The sequence below is a fragment of the Xylona heveae genome (genome assembly GCF_001619985.1).
Source record: "Xylona heveae TC161 unplaced genomic scaffold L228scaffold_6, whole genome shotgun sequence".
Lineage (NCBI taxonomy): Eukaryota > Fungi > Ascomycota > Xylonomycetes > Xylonales > Xylonaceae > Xylona > Xylona heveae.
The window spans coordinates 406,524-431,715 of record NW_017264198.1 but is presented as its reverse complement, the minus strand read 5'-3'; the positions used below and the strand labels follow the sequence as shown (position 1 = coordinate 431,715).

The 25,192-nt window shown below is 49.1% G+C and overlaps 6 protein-coding genes and 1 non-coding gene across 7 annotated transcripts; 4 read left to right on the top strand and 3 right to left on the bottom strand.

Moving 5' to 3' along the window:
- Positions 1–307: 307 nt before the first annotated feature.
- On the bottom strand, positions 308–4,543 carry L228DRAFT_211628 (HAMP domain protein; the record flags this gene model as incomplete). The annotated part of the gene is made up of 5 exons (XM_018329903.1): positions 308–334; positions 395–655; positions 716–847; positions 912–3,547; positions 3,625–4,543. 5 exons carry the CDS (start codon positions 4,541–4,543, stop codon positions 308–310), a joined length of 3,975 nt encoding a protein of 1,324 aa, XP_018187660.1.
- Positions 4,544–7,688: 3,145 nt separating this feature from the next.
- L228DRAFT_261324 (hypothetical protein) lies at positions 7,689–9,926 on the bottom strand. Its single transcript, XM_018334321.1, has 3 exons — positions 9,736–9,926; positions 8,837–9,681; positions 7,689–8,756 (listed from the first exon to the last, which is right to left on the bottom strand). The coding sequence occupies exons 1-3, from the start codon at positions 9,791–9,793 to the stop codon at positions 8,091–8,093; spliced, it is 1,569 nt and encodes a 522-aa protein (XP_018187659.1). The 5' UTR covers positions 9,794–9,926; the 3' UTR covers positions 7,689–8,090.
- Positions 9,927–10,070: 144 nt separating this feature from the next.
- L228DRAFT_247724 (hypothetical protein) lies at positions 10,071–12,901 on the top strand. Its single transcript, XM_018332712.1, has 4 exons — positions 10,071–10,233; positions 10,348–12,281; positions 12,333–12,456; positions 12,514–12,901. Exons 2-4 carry the CDS (start codon positions 10,396–10,398, stop codon positions 12,703–12,705), a joined length of 2,202 nt encoding a protein of 733 aa, XP_018187658.1. The 5' UTR covers positions 10,071–10,233; positions 10,348–10,395; the 3' UTR covers positions 12,706–12,901.
- Positions 12,902–13,000: 99 nt separating this feature from the next.
- L228DRAFT_261322 (hypothetical protein) lies at positions 13,001–13,754 on the bottom strand (the record flags this gene model as incomplete). The annotated part of the gene is made up of 4 exons (XM_018334320.1): positions 13,469–13,754; positions 13,306–13,371; positions 13,126–13,191; positions 13,001–13,040 (listed from the first exon to the last, which is right to left on the bottom strand). Exons 1-4 carry the CDS (start codon positions 13,612–13,614, stop codon positions 13,001–13,003), a joined length of 318 nt encoding a protein of 105 aa, XP_018187657.1. The 5' UTR covers positions 13,615–13,754.
- A 1,572-nt stretch (positions 13,755–15,326) lies between these two features.
- On the top strand, positions 15,327–16,344 carry L228DRAFT_211169 (putative 14-3-3 protein like protein; the record flags this gene model as incomplete). Its single annotated transcript, XM_018329887.1, has 5 exons — positions 15,327–15,387; positions 15,441–15,747; positions 15,803–16,044; positions 16,099–16,169; positions 16,225–16,344. The coding sequence occupies 5 exons, from the start codon at positions 15,327–15,329 to the stop codon at positions 16,342–16,344; spliced, it is 801 nt and encodes a 266-aa protein (XP_018187656.1).
- Positions 16,345–22,216: 5,872 nt separating this feature from the next.
- On the top strand, positions 22,217–22,935 carry L228DRAFT_268592 (hypothetical protein; the record flags this gene model as incomplete). The annotated part of the gene is made up of 3 exons (XM_018335163.1): positions 22,217–22,551; positions 22,625–22,729; positions 22,872–22,935. The coding sequence occupies 3 exons, from the start codon at positions 22,217–22,219 to the stop codon at positions 22,933–22,935; spliced, it is 504 nt and encodes a 167-aa protein (XP_018187655.1).
- A 1,915-nt stretch (positions 22,936–24,850) lies between these two features.
- Positions 24,851–24,940, top strand: L228DRAFT_t84. The gene has a single exon. It is a non-coding gene; the product is annotated as a tRNA-Thr (tRNA).
- The last annotated feature ends 252 nt before the right edge of the window (positions 24,941–25,192 follow it).

Sequence of the window (25,192 nt, the reverse complement as noted above, 5' to 3'; positions counted from 1 at the left end):
CCATCAACCATAAGGGCGATGCGTAGACGTGCGTTACATATGCCATGGTGAGAGAAACAGTGAACAAAACAGACGGAGTGGACGAAAAAAGAAACATCACTTGGAAGAAAAGTGCACTGCTAAATAAGACGACAAAGGAGGATGAGGAAGAGGCCCAAAACCCATGTAATCACGCCATCGCCTCGAATGCAAAGGAAGTTTTACCAAAAAAGAAAACCAGTTCTAATAAACAAGGTTTCTTCAGCTGAGATTTTCAGCCGCAATAAAAGGCAAAGACGGAACGGCAATTCCCCTATCGCTTAGAGGCTTAGCTGCTGTGTGACCTCAGTAATAACTTATCTCGTGTGTTAGCATCTTATATTGAGAGTGACTGTAGCATTTCAGAAGTACATACTCGTTCAAGGGGGTCGCCCTGCTCGGCCGCCTGCGGGCCTGGACTTGCTGCGCTGCCGTGGGTAATTGGGCCCGTGGTGGTAAAGGCCCTGTTCTCAAGCGCAGGTCTCGCCGGCTTGCCGGGAGCATCTGTCTCCGCCGCTTCGGCAATTTCGCCTTCAGCCCGTCCCCTTTCATTGACCGCCAAACCTCCTCCTAAAGAGGCACATTTGAGGATAGTTTGAATGAGCTGGTTCTGTTTCAGCGGCTTGGACAGATATTCCTAAATCAAAGTTAGCCATCGCGTATGTCCAAGTTGGGTTTTTTTGTTCAGGATACGTACATCCATTTGAGCTTGAATACACTTCTCTCGGTCTCCAAGCATGGCATGCGCGGTCAAGGCAATAATGGGCGAACGTGGGAGGCCTTCTTCCTTTTCCCATTCCCTAATCTTCGCAGTGGCCTCAAATCCTCCCTAGTGATTCGTCGTTAGCAGAAGTAACAAGAAAATGTGAGGTGACGCTTTGCTTTCAACTTACCATGATGGGCATCTGCACGTCCATGAGGATGACATCGTAGCGCTTCTTCTTGACAGCCTCGAAAGCGTCCAAGCCATTTCCTACCACTGTGACCACGTGGTGATACTTTTGCAGAATCTTGACGGCAAGTCGCTGGTTGACCACATTGTCTTCAGCAAGCAAAACGTCGAATATACGTGAGGCATCCGCAATGGAAGGCGCTGCCCTGCCCTCAAGAGCAGGGAGCATACCGTTTCCTAGCTCTATGGCAAGACAAGGAGTAGTCATGTGGCTTGTGATTCCGAGGTCGAGCGCGGATTTTAGACTGATTGAGATCTTTGGCGCCAGAAGAACAATGGGGATATACTTGAATATATCGACCGTTCGTAATTTCCGTGCTGTGTCGACGGAATCGACAATGATAACGTCAAAGGCGTGCTTCTTGGATCTCCTCAGAGCACTTAGACTTTCAGTAGGAGGTTTTTGATCCTCGCTGCTGACAACCGTTGGCAGGAGGCCAAGCTCGCGAAGCTGAAGAACAATAGTAGGCCCACAACCAGTCTCTCCCTTGTCAATGAAAAGCACAGTGTGTTCCTTGTAGGGACGAAGCTGAGCTGAAATGGCACTGAGCTCTGTCGTGGCCAGTTGGCATCTGCACGTGAAGTAAAACGTACTTCCATGGCCATACCGTGACGTGACCCAGAGGTCTCCTCCCATCAGACTGACCAAGCGCTTCGAGATGGAGAGCCCCAGACCGGTGCCGCCAAATTTTCTGGTGGTCGACCCATCAGCCTGCTGGAACGTATCGAAAATCAAGTCTAGCTTGTCGCCTTGGATACCAATGCCTGTGTCGGAGACGCGGAATTCGAACGCGCACTCACCAGGACCACAATTGTCCTGTGCGGCTTTGAGGATCGACAGCTTTACCTCACCGTGTTCGGTGAATTTGATGGCATTTCCAACCAGGTTAAGAATGATCTGGCGAAGTCGGAAGGAATCTCCAACAACGTGATCAGGCACCGTGCAGTCGACTGCATACGCCAGGTCGAGGAACTTTTCATTTGCCTTGACCGCCAGTGTCTTCAAGGCGTTAAAGACAGTAACCCTGAGCGAGAACGGAATAGCCTCCATGACCATGCGATTTGCTTCAATCTTTGAGATATCCAAGATATCATCAATGATGGTCAGAAGACTATTTGCAAGATTGTGCACAATATTGAGCATCTCTCGCTGATACTGGGTGAGATCGGTGTCCAACGTTAACTGGGTCATTCCTATGATACCGTTCATTGGCGTTCTGATCTCGTGACTCATGTTGGCAAGGAACTCGGATTTGGTCCGGTTAGCCAACTCGGCAGCTTCCCTGGCCTGAGTGTTTCGTTGAATGCTGTCCCGCAGATTGAAGACCATTTTATTGATCTTGCGCTTGAGCTCGTCCATTTCGCCAGAGGCTTCGACGGTAATGATCTTGGTGAAATCACCGTCCGAAGCAGCGACGGTGATGTCTCCAAAAGCGCGCACTTGAGACGTCAGATTTTGGGCCATGGTATTGACGTCGTTGGTAATCTCTTTCCATCTTCCGCTGACGCCTGTAACATTGGCTTGTCCGCCCATCTTGCCGTCGACACCGACATCCCTCGCGACACGCTTCACTTCGCTGGCGAATATTGCTAAGCGATCGACCATGTTATTGATCGTTTCCTTGAGGAGACCCATTTCTCCCTGTGCATGGACGCTAATCTTCTTGCTCATATCACCCGAGGCAATGGCCTGGGTAACATGGGAGATGCTCCGCACCTGGGCTGTCAGATTTCGAGCCATGGTATTGACATTGTCGGTGAGATCCTTCCATTTCCCTTCGACGTTTTCCACTTTAGCCTGCCCGCCCAAGGTGCCTTCGGTTCCGACTTCTCGAGCGACCTTGCTCACTTCAACGGCAAAAGTTCCTAATCTGTCAACCATGTTGTTGATCGTAATCTTCAAGTCAAGAATTTCACCCTTGACTTCTGCTTGGATCTTCTTGGTCAAATCACCCTTGGCGACAGCAGTGGTGACTTGTGCAATCTCTCGGACTTGGGTTGTCAAATTCATTGCCATGCCATTGACGTTTTCCGTGAGATCCCTCCAGACACCTTCCACATCATGCACCGTAGCTTGGCCGCCGAGCCTTCCATCTGTGCCGACATCCTTGGCTATCTTGGAAACCTCATGGGCGAACTGCTGCAGCTGATCCACCATGGAGTTGATGGTGGATTTGAGTTCAAGAATTTCGCCCTTGCATTCGGCCTTGACCTTTTGAGTCAAATCGCCCTTTGCTACAGCGGTGGTGACCGTGGCAATATCGCGCACTTGCATGGTCAGATTATTGGCCATGGCATTGACATTAACCGTCAGATCGTTCCACATGCCCTGCACGCCCTCGATTTGTGCCTGGCCTCCCAGAACGCCTTCGGTACCGACATCGCGGGCGACACGTGTGACTTCCATGGCAAACGTGCGTAATTGGTCCACCATGGTGTTGATCGTCTGTTGCAGTTCGAGTATCTCGCCTTGGGCTGGAATGAGAATCTTGTGGCTCAAATCACCATGTGCCACGGCAGTGGTAACTTGGGCAATCTCTCGTACTTGATCGGTAAGATTGTTGGCCATGACGTTGACTGCATCCAACTCGTATCAGCTCTTGAAACAACAACACAAAAGAAAAAAGCTTGGACGTGGGTTTGCTTATCCTTACCGTTCGTGGTCAATTCTTTCCAAATACCATCCACGCCAGCGATTTGCGCTTGGCCACCGAGCCGGCCTTCGGTGCCGACTTCTCTAGCCACTCGGGACACCTCACTTGCGAATATCTGGAGCTGGTCCATCATGGTGTTGATGGTGCGCTTGAACGTAGTAATTTCGGGATCCATTTCCTTGGCATGAATCAAGACCTTTTTGCTCAAGTCACCTCGAGCAACGGCGGTGACGATACCTCCAATTTCCTTCAAGGCCTTTTGGAAAGCCTCGTTGGCTTGCTGATGTTTTCGGAGCTCGCGCTCCAAAGCCTGGACATTTTCCTGTTCCACTTTACCCAGGGCTCTCTCGGTTTGTCTTTGTTGCTCATTCAATTGCTCGCTGATGGCGGCAATGACGGCCCTCTGGCTCTTGATTTCTTCGGCTTGTTGATTGACATGATCTCTCAGCAACGCGAGTTGTTCGTCACTGAGCTGGGTGATGTGTGCATCTCGTTCGGCAGGTGTCGTCGGACGAGCGCTCAAAAGGTTCGAGACCCAGTTGGTACCTCGATCTCGGACATTGGCCGGCCGTTGTCGTACAAAGTTTCCGCCACCAAGACGTTGTGCACCCGGCGAGAGGCCGCTATCAAACGGGGACGATACCGGGCCCGTGTCGCTCGGGGTATCGGGGAGGTTTTGACTGAGGGTGGATCCGGCTCGTGCTTCGAGATGTTGAATGCGTAATCCTAACGAGTAGAGCTCGTATTCCAAGGCTCTCTTTTCCTGGCTCTCTTCGCCAGGCAAGACAAACGCGTGCAAGTCCAAGCCTCCAGCCTTTGGTGGTGACTGTGGACCAGGGAACGCAAGCGGTACAGCTGGGCCGCGGGCGAGGTTTCGCACAATGGCCGCAGCCGCAGACAGAGTCTCCTCTTGTGCCATGAGGACGGCTTCCGAACACCGCTGGCCCGATCTCACATTGACCAAGATGGGGGAACTCGAGAGAGTGAAGCCGGACCAGCCAGTGAACCACTGTCACTCCTTTGGTTTCTTGTGTTCGGGGGCGGAAATACGGGGTTGCAATGGCTAAAGAGGGGAAACAGGGTCAAGTCAGGGCTTCCTGCCAGACGCAGGTTCGGCGACAGTGACGATCCCTGGTGGTGGTGGTGGTGGTGGTCGAGGGTGGGAGGACAGAGATGGAATCGATGGTTCGCGACAAGCGAAAGTGAATAGAAGGAGTATGTCTCAACAGTAATATTGGACAAGCTTAGACGACATCCATTTGAGGCAGAACCTGCCACGGGGTTGGTGATAAGGGTTCGGGACCGCAGAAGGTAAGTTAATTGTCGTGCTCTAGCGAGGTAACGGCCCCAAGCCGCCCTTTTTGAGAAGTCGAGCTGGTCCTTGTCTCCTTAGAGCCCTTTTTCCGAGGCCGCGTTACCGAGATCTAGACGAGTCAGAAGCTGTAAAATGTGCCAACAGGGGGGGGGGCTTTCTCTCGGGCGGCCGAGAATAGAGGGGGGAAAAGAAATGTACAAGATTGTGGGTGGTACAGTCTGGGAACGTGGTAGGGGGGGGGGTTTGAGATGAGTGAAAGAGAGAGAGTGTGTGGGAGAGTGTCTGGGCGTGTGTGTGTGGGTGGGTTGCAGTGTCACACCTGGTCTAGAAGAGGGGTCCAGGGCCTCTTGCACAAGCAAAAAGGGAGTGCTGGGGGTGCTAAGTTAATAGTAGGGAGAGTGCGGATGAATGGAGTACTACGTACAAAGGTAGCTGTACTGCGCACAGCAAGGCAGCTTGGCAGCAGACACACAAAGGATGAGATGGGGACGTAGCGCCCGTACCGTAACGTGTGTCTGGTCGGACGTGATAGGTCGGCAGCGGCCAGGCGTGCGGGAAGGAAAAGGTAAAACCAGTTGCTAAGCAGTGGACGAAGAAAATTAGGGTACAGTACTTTACTCCCTGCAAGTGGAATCGAAAGACAAATGGATCTGTTCCTCGCGGAATATCTTTAATTTGATGCACACAAGCGGGGCGAGCTTCTTCAAAGCGCAGTTGGCTTTGTGGGCTCTCACAGGATGGGCAATGAAAGAGGGGGGATATAGTATCGTGCTTGTGTGCGTGCCTCGATGTGCATATGATGCTTTCCTAGCTGTGCAGTATCGCAACCCGTAAAGCTTGCTCCAATGAGTAGTAAGAGAGCTGAGGAACTGATCGATCGTGATCGATCTCTTCATCCAAGGGGAACCCTTAGTTTTTTTTTGCAGGTGCCGCACACCAACGATCCCCCTCAACGGCAATCACGCTTCAACATGACGCTTGAAGGGTCTCGGTACTTTTTTTTTCGCGCGTCGGGTTTTCCCTTTATGCTCATCGAACGGACTGGATGGCCGCGCCTAAACTATCTTCAATAGTACGATGCGGCCAGCGATGACCAGCGATGACCAGCGAAGCGTTTACCCTAAAAGTCGAATAGGGAGGGCCTCTCGCATGGAGCCGGCTTGCTTTTCGCTCGTATTCATTGGTGTAGACAGTTAGCCGTCTATTGCTGTAATTCTCTTTCGAGCAAGCACCGACTGCATAACCAGATGCCAAAGGGCCCCGAGTCCGAGCTTTTTTTGACACCGGGACCACAATCACGTTTAGCTGTAGCAGCACTTACGGAAGAGGGTTTAGTTAAACCAGTCCAGCACCGAGTACCTCCGAAGTTAGTAAGGGGATAGCAAACAATTAGCTCTCTTTGGGAAAGCGGTATAGCAGAGTTTCGGTACCGTGCCCTTAACCACGAGCTAAGTAGAAAATCAGCACATCAGAACTGTAAACGGGTTCCCTTTACCGTAAAAGTACGAGGGAAAAGGGGGCAGTTGCTGTACTGTACCGACGTAGAGTGCGACACGATAGCCAGTTTCCACTTAAGAAGTGTCGCTAACCATCAATATTCTGCTTTGCCGCACCTTAAAAGCACACCTGCATCGTTAGTGATTGACAGTCCCCTCGGTCCAATGATGCGGATCCCAAGTCCTATGATCATTTGTCGAAGCGGAAAGGGACCCTTGAAAATTGGCGCCGATTGGAAAAGAATGCTTTCTTCTACCACGGGTCCTCCTTTAGATCATTGCCTTATTGTTAGTTAGTAGACAGCCCTCATTTCCGGAGACAATTCCTACACTGCTTACGAGTACTCCGTAAGAAAGCCCCTTCTCTGTGAAGGGTCACGAGACCGTCGATCATCTAGCTCGAGGGGCGTGTGGATGGTCTCAATAGCACTTCTGAGTGAAGTGTGGAGACGCGTTTCATGCGGGAAAAAAAAGCAAATAGAGTGCTCCGTAGTGTATGATGCTTCAGAGAACCCCCCCATAATGCATGGCAAAGGCCTTCAGCGACACAGTGCGCTCGTTGCAAGAATTTAGCGCTCTTCGTTCCTCGGCCGTTTCAGCTTCTGCATCGGCTGAGCGGGAAAGGGTTGTCAACCACTGTAGTACATGGTGGAAAAAGGAGGCAGATATCCGAGACGCTGACACCTCGCGTCATAAAGCATTTCTAATTTCCGATGCTTCCAAACCGGCTTTATACAATATCAATCAGTAACCAATTGTTGACAAAACTTCTGGCAGTTAACGTAGCTGCAGAGTATCCATAGTAAATCTAACCAGAGGTGCTTTCATTAGCTGTATACTCCGTACTCTTATCGCAGATAGAACTCGAGATGGGACACACGGTGGTAAATACTTCACTGATTGGTTCGGCATAAATATGCAGCCCTTGGGCGGAAAGAGTTGGTTCCTGCACTGTACTACCCGAATTCAATCACCATGTGAGCGAAAATTCACTCCTTTCCCAGCCAAAAATTAATATTCCCTTGATGTGGTTCGAATAGCAGAAGATGTATTGATTAAACCATGAGGACTGCTGGTGAGAGCTTAAAGCAACTTGACATCCAGTACATTCCATCATAAATTTACAAAGTATTCAAACAATTGCCCAAATTATATTCAAGCAATAACGACCAGAGAATAAGATTAGAATAAATCATGATGGATGAAATAGTGAATGAAAAATAAAAAGAAACAAAAAAAAAAAAAAAAAAAAAACCTCAGAGATACTGGTCCAGCTCAAGAAGCATCTGTATAATTACAGTGCCATAAATGTTGCACATATTTTCGTTTCTGGGTAGTATCGTAAAATATACTATTCTGCAGGTATGTAATGAAAATCCTCAAGAGCGCCACTCCTTAAGTCCACAAACATTAAAAAGATTAGTCCTGTCGGAGTCAAGGTTCCCCTCCTCATTATGTAGTCTAAAATTCGTTGGGTATTTATTCGAAAAAAAGGGAAGCAAGAAGAAAAAGCCGCTTCGTCCATATATTCCACATGTACAAATCCCATCTCGAATTAGGAGCCTGCATCGAATCATATACTGCAAGGTAGAGCCGTTAAAAGCGGGCAATTGCACCGCATCCTCAGAAAATACACGCTTAAGAACTTTCAATACTCATTTTCGAACATTCCTGGCATGTTTTACCAGGTTCTCGATGACGCCCTCAAAGACCTCTTTATCTCCGATTGCGCTGTCCTTTCTCTTGAGCCAATACTCTAGCACTTTGCCGGCCTTTCCAATCAAATCTTCAAGTTTCTGCACATGCGACCTCAGTTCTTCATCATTTAGGTTCAATAATGCAGCTTCGGTCGTCGTGCAAAGCATTTTTGTCGATGGAAGGTCAAGCTCCGGAGGTTGTGGCTCTCGTCGCTTTCTTGAATCAGAAGAGCTCGAATCCAGTGTCTGTGAGCCTTGCTTCCCCGACGAGCTTTCGCGTCGCCCATCAAATGACGGCCGCGGGGATTTGATGGAAGGCAGCACCAGTTTCTTCTGTTTGCTTGCAGGCAATATTTCGTCAAGGTCGACAGGCACTCCAAGTGAGACGAGAAAAAGCCGTCGGATTCGTGACCGTACCCAGTTTGGCGGTTGAAGTGGCGGCGGTGCTGCAAGTTGGGACCAAAGAGAAGCACTCCTTTCGGTGAGAAAGATTGGATTATCATCTGGAGCAATTTCGAAGGAAGGCAGATCAGATATTTCAATTGGGAAGAGAGCATTGAGATGTTCCTCTGTCTTGCCTAACACGTCGTTTGGACTGCTCAACTTGCTGAAGTCAACCACGTCCTAGAGATATGAGGTGCATTAGTCAATCTTCTTCGTTCATTCGTTGAGACTGAAAAGGGAAATTGTCAGCATTAACTTACCAGAGCTGGTGCATCGCTTGAAGGTTGAGGTGTTTGGGGGGCGCTTGGCGGGAATGTGTTTTCTGTTAGTTCCGTATCTGTAGGCTGTTGAAAACCATTGTCAAAGTCCCCAAAATCGTCATCATCGCCTCCTTCCTCAAAATCATCAAAATCATCCACAAGTTCTTCCAGCTCATTTTCACCTTGCGTAGGCGGGACCACGTGTTCCGGTAGAGACGTTTGCCTTTCCCCTTCCGTGGGCTCTGGAAAAGCAGGGAAACCCCCTGGGGTTGCAACAAATGATGACTCAGAAAAGCCGTCTCCAGTCGCACCTTGAAACTCGTTCGTTGAGCTAGATATTCCGGATTGAGGTTCCACCGTCGAATCGGCGTCCTGATCCATAGTTTCAGCAGCTGGAGCCAGGGGTGTGGTGAAGCCTTCAGAAGTCGGGTCTTGAGGGAGACTCTGATTGTCATCATTTTCATGCACGGAGTGTTCTGTCGCTTCCACCTCTCCTATCCCACTAGGTGGTACATCATGCGATGTTTCGTTGATGGGTTGAATTTCCGAGTCCTCTGAGGGAGCTAACGGCGCCGAAACATGGCCAGAGATGGTTGATTTTTCGGAGACAGAAACATTAGAAGAGGCGTCTTCTTTGATCTCTTCTGGTATGACCTGAACCTCATCGGGGGCTGCATCTTGCTTCCTGGCCTCATATGCTGCAGTTCCTGGTACTTCGCCATGACTCGGGACGTTGTCGGTCTTCTCGACTTTTATCGATGGCGCTGGTAGCGATGCGTCCGAGCTACTCATATTCTGACCTTCTGAGGCGTCTGAGAAGTGATCTTCTTCATTGTCAGATGATTCTGTAAACCAACCTAAGTCAGCAACATTCAACGGATCTCGGCCGAAGAGCGTACCTATGTCAAGAGCTTCGCGGTGCTCAGACTCCAGACGAGACGGCTCCGAATCCCCCATCGTCTGCAGTAAACGCGCAGCCTAAGAGCATTCGGGTTCCAAGGAATTGATTAACCTCCGCAGATGATCGCCTGATGAAGAATACATCGAGATATATGGGAATGAGATGTATTCGTAACGTGCTGGTCTACTTCTGAAACTACCCATGTTGGGCGAACCGTGCGCTGGAGCCAGACCGACCTGACCGGCTCGCTTGTCCGCAAAAGCTGAGCCTGAGCTTCGTCGTTCCTCGTTACGGTCGTAGTGCCACTGGGAGTTTACCGCGCTAAACATTTCATGCGGCTCCAACTACCCAAACACGTCTTTCTTGTCTACCATAGCCATCAAACACGAAAGTGATTGATCTTCACAGGCAGCCTGGGCTTGTTCCTGCGGTGTGTCATTGTTGTAAGCAGATAAGGATCCTGGTTCAGGTGCCTCTGCTGTATCCCAAAAACTAGGTACGCGCTACCAAAGATTCGATTGGCCCTTTCCTCTTCCTGATTCCCCATCATTTAATTCCTTGGACCCTCGCAACGGCGGCTCAAAAGCCGGATAACTTACCTAGAGAATAGGGTCTGATATCCCAAAGCCTTTTGCTCATCCTCTTTGATCGTCAAACCATGTCTGATCCACCCAAATTCTCGTTTGGCGGCACGCCCACCTCAGGAGCCGGAGGCTCAGGGCTTTTCGGACAGTCTACTACGCCAGCTACCGGTCCTTCAGGGCTCTTTGGCTCAAATCCGACTGGAGTTTCGACCTCTGGCTCGACGCCCGCGTTTGGTGCCACATCCAATACATCTCAGCCACCTTCTCTCTTTAGCCCTAAACCGGCAACCTCGAACCAAGGTAGCAACATCTTCGGCGGCGGAAGTGGAACGGGAACGAGCAATTTATTTGGAGGCGCAGGAAATACTCCATCGACTGGATTCAGCTTCGGACAAAAACCTGCGACTGGCGGTGGAGATAACAAAAGTGCAAGCCCATTTCCTGCATTCTCTACACCGAACAAGCCTTCGACGCCGTCCACTTCAGAGCAGACGCAGACGAGTTCCCTCTTTGGCGCCGCAGCTAAACCAAGCGCCCCTCTCTTTGCGGGATCCAACAATCCATCATCTGCTGCTGGTTCAACGACACCTGCACCAAACAAGCCCCTCTTCGGAAGTCTCTCTACTACACCGGCCGGGCCACCACCCGCGGGTGCTTCGACTGAGAATACAGGTTCTGGCGCGGGTTTGAATGCTCAAAACCCAGCCCCACAACTCGGTGGACTATTCGGAGCTTCGAATGCGCCGCAAGCCTCTTCGGAACAGAAGCCCGGTGCAAGCGCTCCGTCCGGGGGCCTTTTCGGCGGCTCGAGCTTGTTCAGTGGAGCGCAGAAGCCTCAAACCAGCGACACTACAGCTAAACCGACAGAGACACAGCCTCCCTCGCTGTTTGGAAGCAGCACTGCAAATACAACCTCGAACTTGTTCCAATCCCCGGCTGCTCAGCCCTCTGGAAATCTCTTCGGAAACTTGGGCAAACCCGCCACCGATACCGCTTCGACCACTGGTGCTGGTGCAAAACCGACTGGAACAACCGCCTCTGCTACTGATTCTGCATCAAAGGGTAACGAGACTGAGCAAGCGCCCAAACCTCAGGGGCTTTTTGGCGGCGCTAGCACCCAGCCCGCGAAATCCCCTTTCTCATTCCCATCTTCCAACGCCGCGTCGACTCAGTCGTCATCGACACCTACAGCAACTACAACTGCTGGATCTGGTTCTACGTTGTTCGGCGGCAAGCCTCCTGCTCCGACCACAGCACCTTCCTCTACCTCTGCAGATGCCAAAAGCGGAGGCTTGTTCGGTAATCTCAACAAGACCCCTGGGCAATCTTCGACGACCGCCGCTGCAACTCCCAGTACGACGGCAACGAGTGGCCCAAGTCAGACACAACCTACGAGTGGGGAATCGGCGCCGAGTTCATCGTTGTTTGGAAACAAGCCAGCTTCAACCACCACCCCACAACCAACAACCACTGGCGCGCCCGGCGGAGGTTTGTTCGGCGGCGCTAACAAACAAGCCCCGGCCACCTCAACTCAACCTTCAGCAACGGCAACTTCGACTGCTGCCTCTGCACCCGCTGGAGGGCTCGGCGCTTCAACTGCAGGACCCGCGCCGCCTGCGCAATCCCGGCTTAAGAACAAATCTATGGACGACATTATTACCCGATGGGCTTCGGACCTGTCTAAATATCAAAAGCAATTTCAGCAGCAAGCTCAGAAAGTAGCTGACTGGGATCGCATGCTTGTAGAGAACAGCGATAAAATTTCTAACCTCTATGCTAGCACTTTTGAGGCGCAAAGAGCCAGCTCTGAGGTGGAGAGACAATTGACCGCCGTGGAGAGCCAGCAGGACGAACTCAGTGGCTGGCTCGATCGATACGAGAGAGAAGTTGATGATATGATGTCTCGGCAGATCGGCCAGGGCGAGGGACTGCAGGGCCCTGATCAAGAGAGAGAGAGAACGTAAGAGCCCCAAACATGATTTAATCTTAGCACGTTCTGACAAGCTGGTAGCTACAAACTCGCCGAGAAACTTTCTGAGCGCCTTGACGAAATGGGCAAGGATCTCACCAGTATGATTGACGAAGTTAACAACGCTTCTTCCACACTTAGCAAGACCAGCAAGGCTGGCGATCCGGTATGTATACCCTTCTTCTTTTGTTACGCTTCACCTAAGGCTCACGCGTGTTTTTAGCTTTCCCAAATTGTGAAAGTCCTTAATGGCCACCTTTCCCAACTTCAGCTTATCGACCAGGGCGCTGCAAAGCTTCAAGCCAAAGTTGCTGCCGCTCAAAAGGCTGGACAGGGTCTTGGTATGAACGGTTATAATGGCTCGCGTCATGATGCAGCAGATGACTTTTATCGTTCTTACATGGGTCGGAGATGATTTATTTAAGTGAAGGTGGCTTATGGTCTTTCTTCATTGAGTATCCAGTCAGGAATTTGTTTTAACAATTGTTATAAGCGGCGTCATACGTGTATTATAGGTTGCAGAGGGTTATTAAAATCATCACCTTAGTTTTTCAAAGAAATGAATGCCATTTCTCGCAAAGCGATCATAGTATTAACAGATGATAAGGACTAATGTGAGTCAATTTCGCTCAAGAGCTGTTCGATACATTAATTCCAAGGAGCTAGTTACATATCCACTACAGAGATTGCTTGCACTCCAACCTGACAACTTAATTGTGCTCTCCGCCCTGCTCCCGGGTCAACTCATCACTAGATTATCCGTGTTAGTCAGGTATATCAAGAGAGAATTGAAAAGCGTAAGGCCGTGTCGCCGGCTACGGCAGGATTTACGTACATGTGTCTGTCGAGCTCATCGAGGTGCTTCCTCTGGGCCGCGAGCTTCTCCTTGAGACCCAAGAGCCTGCAATGCGTAGATGATATTAGATTAGCTTATTTCCTTCAATTGATACAATGCCCGCATTGATGATTGATTCGTGAACCATGTGCGAGTGTAGGAATAAATAAATTTGCTTACTTCTCCTTCTCCTTCTGTCTGACGTAATAGTCCTCGTTGGCCTTCTCGCGACGGGAGAAAGCATCACTATGGAGAAAATCCAGTGTCAGTATCAATTACAAATCTGTCATTACCTCGACTGCATTGACCATCGGCGATGAGAAGAAAAACGAGGTTGACTTACCCAGAATGCTCTCCACCAGGTCGGGAGGCACCAGATCCGGTAGCGCCCTCGGCCATGGTGCGGACGGAGGTCAATGGCAGACGGCAGTTGATTCCAGCCCTGGAGCCAACGGGGCGGACTGACTTCACGATGCTCTGACGGAACATTGTATCTGGTAGAATGTGGGGATGTGTGGGGGAGAGAGGGGTGGCTTGATTGTTTGTAGTGATGGTCTGATGAGCATGTAACTTGCTTCTCTCACCTCGGGCGGCAAGTTTGGCAAGCGGTACTAGAGCTACACAGTACTGTACTCCGTAGGGAGCTCGGCTGGTAAGCTCAAGTCCAATCAATGCTCCTCATCTTTCTAGCGAATCGAATTGCGTTGACGACGGGAAGCTGACTCAGGCATTACATATCGTACATCCCAATGGAAATAGTCTCAGGTGATTGGTCGTTCGATCACCAGAATCTCGTCGAACTTGAGCGAGACACTGAACCTCATGCCATTGAAACCACACTTACCATGAGATCATACACCTCACAGAATCTGCAGAAGAAGCGCATTAGCCCTCGTAGATTATAGCGTAAAGACCTCGCTCATTGAGCAGTGATTCTTCAGGACTACTTTTGACTGGCTGACATTGTCTATCCAAGGCCAAAGCTGTGCATTCAGATGCTGGGGAGAGTGGGGATGCAGGTCCAACTTTTAGCCACAACCGTCAATGTCTCATGATTCTCGGCCCCAGCGTCTTCAAAATTGGATTGAAATCTGTGGGAAATGTCTGGCGTGTCGGCTTATTTAGAGAAATTGCCAGTGATACATTAAGCGTTTCAATTCATCATGCAGTTCATATCTCTTTCGAATGTTGCCCTCTTTACCATTGCCATATTTGTGATCTTGTCACATGGTAAATAGCTACGTTATGCTGTTACTATGCTGGGTCCATCCAACGATAGACTCGAATTATCAATCATGGCGTCGTCGACTCAGAAGATTTCCAAATGAGAGGGCTTCCCCCAGCCCAGAGATATTTGATACTTTCTTAGAGCGCTCGAATCTAGCCCAAGTCGCCATGTCCGAATAGTTGCAGTAGCACATCCTCACCGTGGCCTAGAATGCGTGTCATGTACTTGCGAATGGCGTTCAGTTCGCTTAAACGGGTTAGTGCGGGCAGGCGAGAAAGGGAGCGAGGAGGAAGGAACGCACTTCAGGCTGTCTCCCTCCCCCCCATCAATTGCTATCCTCCACTTGACCCGCAAAGCCGAACAATACATCATCAACTCGACGACCTCGATCACTTTGACTTCTCAATCTCTGTCGCATTCCCGTTTTCTGTCACTACATATCTTCGCAACCTGTAAGTTCGGTTTCTTGTTCTTGAATTATCATCTCCCTGCTAGGTAAGCTAGCTCTACCTGTTTCGTCATCGTCTTTCCGCTTTAGGCGTATCCTGTCATCAGGGAAAGCAATTTGGATCTGTCGACCTGTCGCCCGTCAAGCATCAACTATTCTCTGTTGAATAGCTTCTTCATCTCTTGTGGAGGCTTCCAGTTGTCGAATTTGGCCGGGTTCAGGCAATCCTTACTGTGGTTGCGACTCAGGGTTTGGCACTCCTGTTTCAGCTTGCGGCAGTCAACAACTTTCCCGTCTAGACCGACTGGGTCGTCGCCACTTTCGCCCGAAGCGGTGGCATATCTGCCCCCCAGTTTATCTCTGTTGTCTTCATCGCGAATTAGACGCGTCAGGGCTTCCTCCATTCAGAGATTCTCGTGGATTCGGCTACGTCATTTCATCGTGGATTCGGACGTTGCGGGGTTTTCATGTTATGCAATTTGGAGAAATATAACTAACACAAGAAACACCTAGACCGCAAACACCATGGGGTACGAAGACTCTGTCTATCTTGCCAAGCTCGCCGAGCAGGCTGAGCGCTATGAGGGTGAGAGCAACATGACTTTCCGGTCCCGTTTGTCCCTGGCTGACTGTCTGAAGAAATGGTGGAGAACATGAAGGTTGTTGCCTCTGCCGATCAGGAGCTTTCTGTCGAGGAGAGAAATCTGCTCTCCGTCGCATACAAGAACGTTATTGGTGCGCGCCGTGCTTCGTGGAGAATTGTTACCTCGATCGAGCAGAAGGAGGAATCCAAGGGCAACGAGTCCCAGGTCACTCTGATCAAGGAGTACCGTCAGAAGATCGAGTCTGAGCTTGCCAAGATCTGCGAGGATATTTTGGAAGTTTTGGACAAGCACTTGATCCCCTCTGCTCAGAGCGGCGAGTCGAAGGTCTTCTACCACAAGATGTAAGCAGAGTCCCCAGATGTCCGTGTCTTTCTTTGTTTTGACTTTCACTTCCAGGAAGGGCGACTACCACCGTTACCTGGCCGAATTCGCTCTCGGTGAGAAGCGCAAGTTATCTGCCGACAAGTCTTTGGAGGCCTACAAGAACGCAACCGACGTTGCCCAGACTGACCTCGCTCCCACTCACCCCATTCGTCTTGGTCTTGCCTTGAACTTCTCCGTCTTCTACTACGAGATTCTGAACTCTCCTGACCAAGCCTGCCATCTTGCCAAGCAGGCTTTCGACGACGCTATTGCTGGTAAGAGAACATCGTGCAAGTGTTTGCTTATCACGAGCTAATGGTTATCTGAAGAGCTTGATACTCTGAGCGAGGAGAGCTACAAGGACTCTACCTTGATTATGCAACTGTTGCGGGACAACCTGGTAAGCCCTTTTCGTCAAAAATGGACAAGAATTTTATATACTAAGTAATCTTAAGACCCTCTGGACCTCGTCAGAGGCTGAGCCTGCGCCCGAGTCTGCTGCCCCCGCCGCCGAGAGCAAGGAGACCACTGAAGCCCAGCCTGCGGCTGAGGCCAAGCCTGAGGGCACGGAGTAAACTATGCCTGTCTTGGCACGGCGAGTAAGAAACGGTTAGACATTGGTCTCTTTACCTGGGATTCGGTCGATTGCAGCTGGAGGCTTTGACAAATTGATGGCACCCAAATACTGCCCTTTTAATTTGTTACCTACGCCGACTTCTGCTTGTTTTTTGCGCCTTGGCTTCTGACCACAAGTACCTCTGTCCTGTTTGTTGTCGGGTTGGCGGGTGCTGTGATGCGGCCGGTGTCTACTGGCGCGATGCATTTCCTTTCTTACCGCTGGCTTTCCCCCAAATTCAACTATGATTTCCCCTTTCCCCAAGATGGATTTGCTGTTCCTCACAGACTCATTTAGAGATATGCAATTACGTTGACATTCAGTGTCTGCACTTTTCAGAAAAACCGTAACGAAGATCGTGAAATAGAAATACTCGTGTTCACAAACTGTTTATGCCGAATGTAGATTATCGTCGTGATTGCAAGAGGAAACGGACCTAATGAGCATCAAAGCGAATGAACTCTCACGCATCAGAGAATCCACCATGATATCTCCTAATCAATAAGCAAATGGGGAAAGAAAGATGAGATGTGGGTAAAGTGCCTGTTGATGTTGGCAGAGGATTCCTGCTCAGGTCTTACCCGGGTCCAATTGACCTTATTGATGGGGTTGAGCATTCTTTTGCAATGAGATTCGATCAGGGAATTTCCCACAATACGGACATCTTACATGCTTTCGGCAGGGCAGCACCAGAATCGCCGTTGGAGGGGAAAAAAAAAATAACCTCCTCCGGTTCACAAAACATCAAGGGAGGCTAAGTATATACCTTCCTGACCAATGCTGGACAGGGGAGACATTTAACTGACTTCTAATTGGGGAATCTGAGTTTCCTCTTATGGTTTATGCTCGTTAATGGGACATGGGCAGCCCTGCGGAGTGTATATCAACTCTCCTTTACTACTTCTCCCCACCTAGACGGGGAGGGGGGAAGGGCATAACAAGCCTAATCGTAGAGAAACGAACTCCTGATGTCCGGATATTACCCAGTTGCGAAGGCGTGAACGGCTCTTGTGGAGAGTAGTATGTTCTTGGCTATCTACGACACGTGGCAGAAGATCGAGCTTTTCTCCATATGCGCCCAAGTAGGAAAGTCATCGAAGTCCTGTTTTCTGTCTGGCAATCTTGCTTACTCCCTTCCCTGCAAGGCCCGTTTTATTGACCGGTGATTCAGCCGTACTATTTTTCCGGCATTGGGCACCAAGACTGGGCACATACTTCTACCCTGCTTCAATAATTTAGTAGTACCATACTACTTTGTATCGCACTGCCAATAATGAAATGACCTGTAGCCAGCAGGTTAATTCTTCAGAGCGAACAATACTCTTAAGGACTGATTATCACAATAGAGCTGCTTCCACGGCCGGTTCTATCGGAAAGACGGCACCAGGTGCGTAAGCCACAAAGGCAGATCTCTAAGCTAATGAGTACTTGTTTCAAGGCGAAATAACCTGGCGATCAATATTTTATACAACGCACACATAATTATTTTATGAGTCGGGCGATATCATTATTATTCGAGAATATTTTTCAGAAAGCGCTTGATATATCTCTGTACAGAGGTACAGATTTAAAGAAAAAAAAAATGAAAAAATTCAAAAGCATCCTAAGATGTGAGTATCCTTGTGGTGCACAACGGCGGTCAAGTGGGGTTTGAACAAGTACTTTGAAGATTTGAAGAATGGCAGATCTTGAAAGTTGGACGCTATGGCGAAATGCATCTTTTAGGGGTAAGGAGCCAACGAGCCCTGATACGGAAGGTTGGCCTTGGAGCTATCTTGCTTGTCAGCGGCTGCCAACGGCAGGACCTCGGAGGGAAGCGCTTTGAAAGGGTTCTGCTTAGCTCCGCACTTCGACTTGCCAAGCCCTTCGGTGACGGCGCCGTCGCTGGACTCCTTGGAAAACAGTCAAGGATCAGCTTACCGCGTAACTGCACTCCTTGGATGTACTCCGCAGGAGTAAAGAGCCTCCCTCCTAAAGGGTGCATCAAGGTGCCAATTACTTCACGTCATCGGCAAGGCGGGAAGGATTCCGCCTAGTTCAGTCAATCGTTTGGATTTGCGATTTCACACATTTCCACGGCTGCGGTAATACGGACGATCGGTCTGCATTGTACGAGGCCGAGCGGTTGCGCATTATGAATTTCACTTCTTCTATGCCATCGCAATACGGATAGATCATCCTGATCAGCACGGAGATAAGATCCAACTACAGGACGACATCTCCTGGAGCTGGGACTGTTGATCAATTAATTTGCGTGCCTCCTCTGCTACCTCTCGGGGAGCTGAGCATTTCGAATCTGCAGCTGATTATTTGGGAGTTATGGCCATAATTGGCCGTTTCCAAAGAATCCAAGCGAGGTCCGCATCTTCTGCAGTCAAAAACAGGAGACCCCTACAACAATAATGAGGTGGGTCCGGCTCGCACAGTGGGGGCGATGTGTCCGAATATTTCTGCATGGACACGAAATACTGCTCGCTGCAATGGGCTCTTGTCGCCCCAACTTATCGATACGGGGCCCCCTCACACTAGGATCCACCGTTTCTGGACAGAATTCATAGGAGACCCGTCACATGCATGTGCAGGAAGAGACAATCTCAATGATTATGGCTTTGATGGGCTGTCATATAACAAAGCGTGGGAGCTTCGGTAGAAACCGAAATTATGTGTTGATTCAACCCCGATGGCTAAGTGTTAACTGGACTTGCAGGTAGCGGCGTTAGGACCCTGAGGAAATCTAGTACGGAGTAGTAAGTGTCGCTCGTTGGTTTTTCACTTGCACCTTTTGCCCAAGCTCCAATGATCTCGTCTAAACACAGGGTCTCCGAGCCTGGGAGCCGCCGAAGATCCACTCTAACGATTATTTCTCTTTTGCTCAACGCTGTGAAAAGGAGTTATGGGCCCCCTCTCTTTCGCTCACCATCAAATTACAGTGCATTGACCAGCGACCACTTTTCGTCCCCAACCCCCGGTGTCGCTGATAATTGATCTGGTCGGATACGGGTCCTTCGCCGTTGAAATCATTAAATTTACTCTTATACGCAGGCATTTGATATCAAGGACCGGCACAATTCGCAGATATTGGGTTACAATAAAAGGTTAACTTGGGTGGCGGCTAAGTGGCGTTCATTGATCGTCTTTTAACCCGAGCCTTTCAGCCATCCCGAAAAATTATGTCGATCTCTTATGTTGCATGACCTCAACTCCCTGTCTTCCGGAGCTGGAATCCCCGCAGCCACACCAGGAAAAGCCTGTCACCCTGTATACCCATCTACCCGAAAACACTCATTTTGCGCGTGTGCTACACCGACCGGAACAGCAAATAATATCACAGTGACAGGGTTCAATACTGAACATTATTTGAATATTTACTTTTGTCGGGACATGCAGAAACGCACCCCGACACCCTTCGAGGACGCTACAGGGTCAAGCTTTGTGTCTAGAAATGGTGGAAGACAACCATTATTCTCAGGGTACGTGGATTATAGACTCAAAAGTGCAAAAGCTGTTGATATTCATTTCTTTCTTTTCAGGAAGAATTGAAACTGTAGCGTCTCATTGACCCAACAGTTGATATGCGATGATGCTCTAGCTAGCAGTCTGTCATCGCCGTGGCATGTTTCTTTCGTGCTCATTCGACTTTCTGGAACAATTTCCCATTCGGGTAGGTGCCATTGGCGTTCACAGCAGACGAGCGCAGCGATGGTCGAGTATTCAGAATCACTCCGTATAAAAGACACGGATTTTGTGAGATTTTCATTTTAAAAACACGTACACTTCATCGACAAACAATAGTGACGGTGACTAAGGCTCAGCATTCCCACCTGAGCTACTGAGATCGCCATGTTGAGCATAAGACACAATGAATCCAGAGGGTTGAAATGCAATGGTCACCACGATGACAAGACAGGAACATCCCTTAATATTCATTGATCAAGCGACTTTTGAGTATAGAAGGGGTACAGCGCTCGGTATGCAGCGCCACGTCTGTGTACTCGTCGCTGTTGTCGGTAGCCGTTTGTTCAAGGAGGCTGGAGACCTTGCGGAACGCATAACCAAAACGCTTCGCTTGCAGTTTACAACCGTCAAGGGTCGTCGCCAGCGTGGTTGCCCTTTGGGACGACCCTGCGTCATTGGAGATACCCGGAGCTTCGTCAATGACTCTCCGATGGCCCACTCACAGTCCTAGCGAAAAGGGATTGCTCTTCAGTAAGAATCTCTTTGCTTTTCTCGGAGTAGACCCGCGTGCTATACCTTATGGGACGGAAGGGTCGACGGCGGATGTAAAAGGACTTTTACGGAGTAGGGGTGAGCAGAATGCTCTAAGTACTCCGTACCAAGAAATCATTCTCGTCATGCTTCCGTTTTCTCCACTCTTCTTGCAACCCCTCGAATGCTGCTCGGCGGCCTCCAATATCGCTAGTGTTCTTTAATCGTTAAAAACCAGCAAAAGCACGCAGGATCTGCCAGGTCAATTACTCCGTAGGACGATAGACAAACGGCTCCGCTGGTTTGTTGTCATCTGCGCCAATTGAACAGACATGATAGCCAGCAAACCAGCAAAGGACCCTGATGAGATAAGTTTCCGTCCATTGCAAATATTGATCTCTTTACCAATCGGAAAACGTGCCAGGTACGATGCTGTCCTCTACGGTGCAAAAGGCGTCTGTCCGCAGCTTCCCCACAGGGGGACACGGGGAATCTTCCCATCTCTGATTCGTGGAGCGCCCTTGGATATACTATGGTATTTGTTCATTGTGTCATAGCAGACGGTGATTCAAAGGACCATGCAGTATTCCTTCTTTACTCTCTGTTTCATGTTTGGCAAGGAGGATCTTGTAGTTTTGAAGCCCTAGGGTGTTTCTCCCTACGCACAAGGGCCATCGTAGCAATATGACACTAGATTGTATGGTAACTTGCCTGCCATCGCCATTTGGTGGAGATCCTTTCCGTTTAGGAGCTTCGCCGCTCTTAAGGTAACCCTCCGTCTCGTTTCGCTTCTGTGAGCAATCATTTCTCGTCGAATCGTAGCGCCGCTTCCCACCTGTTTCCGCACACACCATCAATTTTCATCCTGTATGGTACCCATCTTCCATCGCCCTAAATCGTCTTCTTCCCCCTCCCCTAGCCAGCGGCAACATGAAGGTAGGCGTGAAAGATTCTTCTTCTTGTGCCTCCTTTTTTTTTTTCTTCGCCTTCGGAGCTCCGTCCGAACACCATATGGTTGGTTCATACAGGTGAGGCAGGAAGCATATCTGACACGGAGCGTTAAGTCACTCGTTTTCGCCAACTCTTCACCTACATACAAGACGAGATAATTCAAGCCTTTTGCAAAAACGTCATGTCCTTCGCTCAATGCAGTACCACAGGGTTGTGAAATTAGAGCCGGACATGCTTGTCGGGTGATGTTGGTGAGGCGATAACTGTAAACGACAAGAGCATAGCAGGATAGCACAGGATAGCACAGGAGCAGACCCTTTTCGGTCCACTGTAGTGACGTGCCAGTGGTGCAACTCCGTCATCGGTGTGCAACGAACAAGTCGGTAGTGAGATTTATGATCACTTAGGGCGAAGTTATAGCGGCAGGAAAGGTTAGTTAAGTGGAGGGTGCCGAAAGAGGGCTACAGTAGTTAGTTCCTTGTCCTCTGCCAGTTAAAAAAGCGCCTCATCTAAGGTGGTCCCACGCGAAAGAAAGGCATCGCTTGAGGCATAGCGTGCTCAGGGTCTCCCGTACCGAAAGCACGCCTCCATTTCGACTACTCAAGGCACTCCTCCCCTCCTCCTCCAAATCTCCTGCATCTGTCTCTTTTGCCAGATCGCGGATCACGGTTGGCATGTCTTCCACAGCGCCACAGGGAAGCTCGGCGGACAACGAGCCTCTTTCGAGCGACGCAAGGCCGGTTGCCACTGCCGTGCCAACAGCAACTGCGCGCTCTACGCCCTCTTCGTCGGCATCGTCCGTGAGCGACGGAGCAGGGTCGTCACAACAGCGACAGAATCAACATCACCATCACCACGGTCGACTAGGGGACATTGTTCCTCGAGATGCTCCTTACGTGGAATTGACCGAAGAAGAATATGACGAGAATGATGCAAGAACGATGAGCCCTAGAAGAAATAGCGAGGATGTCGAGAGGCTCGGACAGGAGGCTCGTCAGGCCCTGGTAGAGTATGTCATGAAGCGGCCCATGCCATTTAGGTTTCTGCCAGAGACGAACTAACAACTTTTTCTTTTTTGATAGACAAGCAAAGGCACTGCAAGCTGGACTTTTAGCCATTGTGGAGCAAGTTGAAGTCGTGAAGCAGTCACATATCAAGCTTGAGAAGGGGAATGAATTTCTGCAATCGTAGGTCACCATTTTCTTCATTCAGTCCTCTTCACACCCTCTCTGCGATTCCTAGATGCTTGCACCGAATCTTTCCTCGCTCAATCTTATCATTTTTTTTTTTTTTTTTTGCAATCGAATTATAGACTGACAGCCTCGACAGATACATTGGCGAACTTATCACCTCATCTGGTGCCGCCAAAAACAAAAGCGGCCGCGCCAAATAAATTGCCATACGGGGTTACTTCTATTCGCATCAAGCATCGGCGTTGATTTGCACGGCGCTCCTTTGAAAGTGACGCGTTGCAGCGAAACATTTGGTCCATAATTACTTTTCTTGTCTGCACCTTTTTCTCTGCTGCTGGCATTGCACACCATTTACCGGACATTATTTTCTCTTTTTCACAGCATAGTGGCCAAGCGTTCGCTTTCCCCTCGACATTCCATATTTGCATCTTGGCATCCATCTGTGGGAATGGTGCCACGGAATCTTTCACAATCGCTTTCTGCTGGTTCCGAATGTCCTTGGTTCCACTACAATCGATATCTGGTCTTGGTGGCATTTCTTGTTTGTCTGTTATATACCACGAAACTACGATTGGTCTCGGCGTTCAGGCTATGTTTACGTTGCTTCTTCAATCTCAAAGGAAGCGGTTCTCGAGCTCATGGCGACGCCTTCATAGCTGTTATCGTTGACCAACGGCAATATTCCTTTGGATTTCTCCTTTAATTCTGTCGTTTCTTGGGGAACTTTTGCATGATACCGCTGGCATGATTTGTTTTTAAAGTTGCAGCATGGATTAAGAGTGGTCTAGACGTTTTGGATAGCTCAATGCAACCCATCGAGTATTTCTTTGCACTCTCGAATTTCTTGGACACCGAATCATTTCCGTTTGAAGTACCTTTTCTTTTTGTTTTCCACCTGGCCTTCAATATCAAATTTTCGCCAGGTGCATACTGTTCAACACTCTACCGTGGGAGCTTAGCGCAAGTTGCTAATTTTGGGAGCCTTGGAATGGTTTTCGGATGGATCAGGTTGACCTCGTCTTAATCTTGGAAGACTACGGATATCCGAATGTGGCGGTGCCAGATCCGGGAATATCTGCTCTATTATGCAATGGCAGGTTCGGTCGAATCTCAAGCGACACGCAATGTTACGAAGCTCTAGAGCGAGCCGAGTGCACTCGGCATTTCAACAACCCAAACTCACCCGAACCGAATCACGCGCCGATGACATCAAAAGGGTTGATGAAGTCGAATCCTTGCCAAAAGGAATGGATAGCTGGAACTGCAGCATTCAGGAATCCAGTTTATCAACCCTCATGATCCTGGAACCTTTCCCGCCCAGAACCAATTTTATATGACCGTTTCTTCAAGGTTCTTCTGAGATGGGCACTGTCCCGGCTGGGTCTTCTCATTTTACCACTGGAAGCCTTAACCTAGATCGGTGGGTATGACATTACTACTAGGGAATAATGCAGAAAAGTCTTTCTTGAATCCAAACAAGTCCCTCGTAAGCCTGCTGTTCGCTTCGAATGAAACTGTATGATCTCGTTTGACGTTTGCATTTTTTTTTTTACACGGGAAATCTCTGGGAATTGGTTATCGGTTCAGATATGATAATTCGGTCCAAAATCTGGTGCTACCGTTTATGCTTCTCATCTTCCTCTCGTTAGATATTCACAGCCTAGGGTCAAGTTTTCGAGATTTGTTTTGTGGCAGACAATGCGTTGCAGATATCAATACTTTCCGGTGTGACTTTCTCGGTATTCCATCCTTGAAATGATAAAATTGAGAATTCAAACTTGCGCTCCACCAATCATTCTATCCTCTTTCATAATCCTCAAACCTTATTGGCGATACAAAGTATGAAGTGCTCACGGAGGTGCGTTTGGAAAGGCTGTAATTTGGTTTGACACATATTATTTGAAAGAATCTAGAACATTTCCTCTTTAGTCATTTATAGAATTGAAATCATTGAATGAGAGTAGTGTAAATTCGATTTTCTCTGTAACTAAAACGTGATTTATTGGCATTTCCTTTGTTGAAATCCCTACATAACCACAAGCTATGCTGGAACAATCTGCGCATAGCGACAGGACATTCATAAACAGATTAAGGACAATTCATTTGTAAGCATGTGCCGGCATAGCACAGGGGTAATGCGTTCCACTCGTACTTCTATAGATGAGTGTGATGGAAAGATCGCTGGTTCGATTCCAGCTGTCGGCAGTTTTTTGCTTTTCCTTTTTGTTCTAGGAGAGGTCTATTTATGCTACCTGAAAATTAAAGATGAGAAGCAAGTCCTTTTAAAGAATTGAATTTTGCTGGCATTCAAGTTCTTTTTTTGGGGTTTGCGATGCAGGTTCCGTCCCTCGGTCCTACCAAAAGTCACCCTTAAGGGTGGTTTGTTATTTTTTGCCCAGACTATTTCACTAAATCTACGAAGTGTTAGCGAATGACGTCTAGTGGATAATTTAAGCA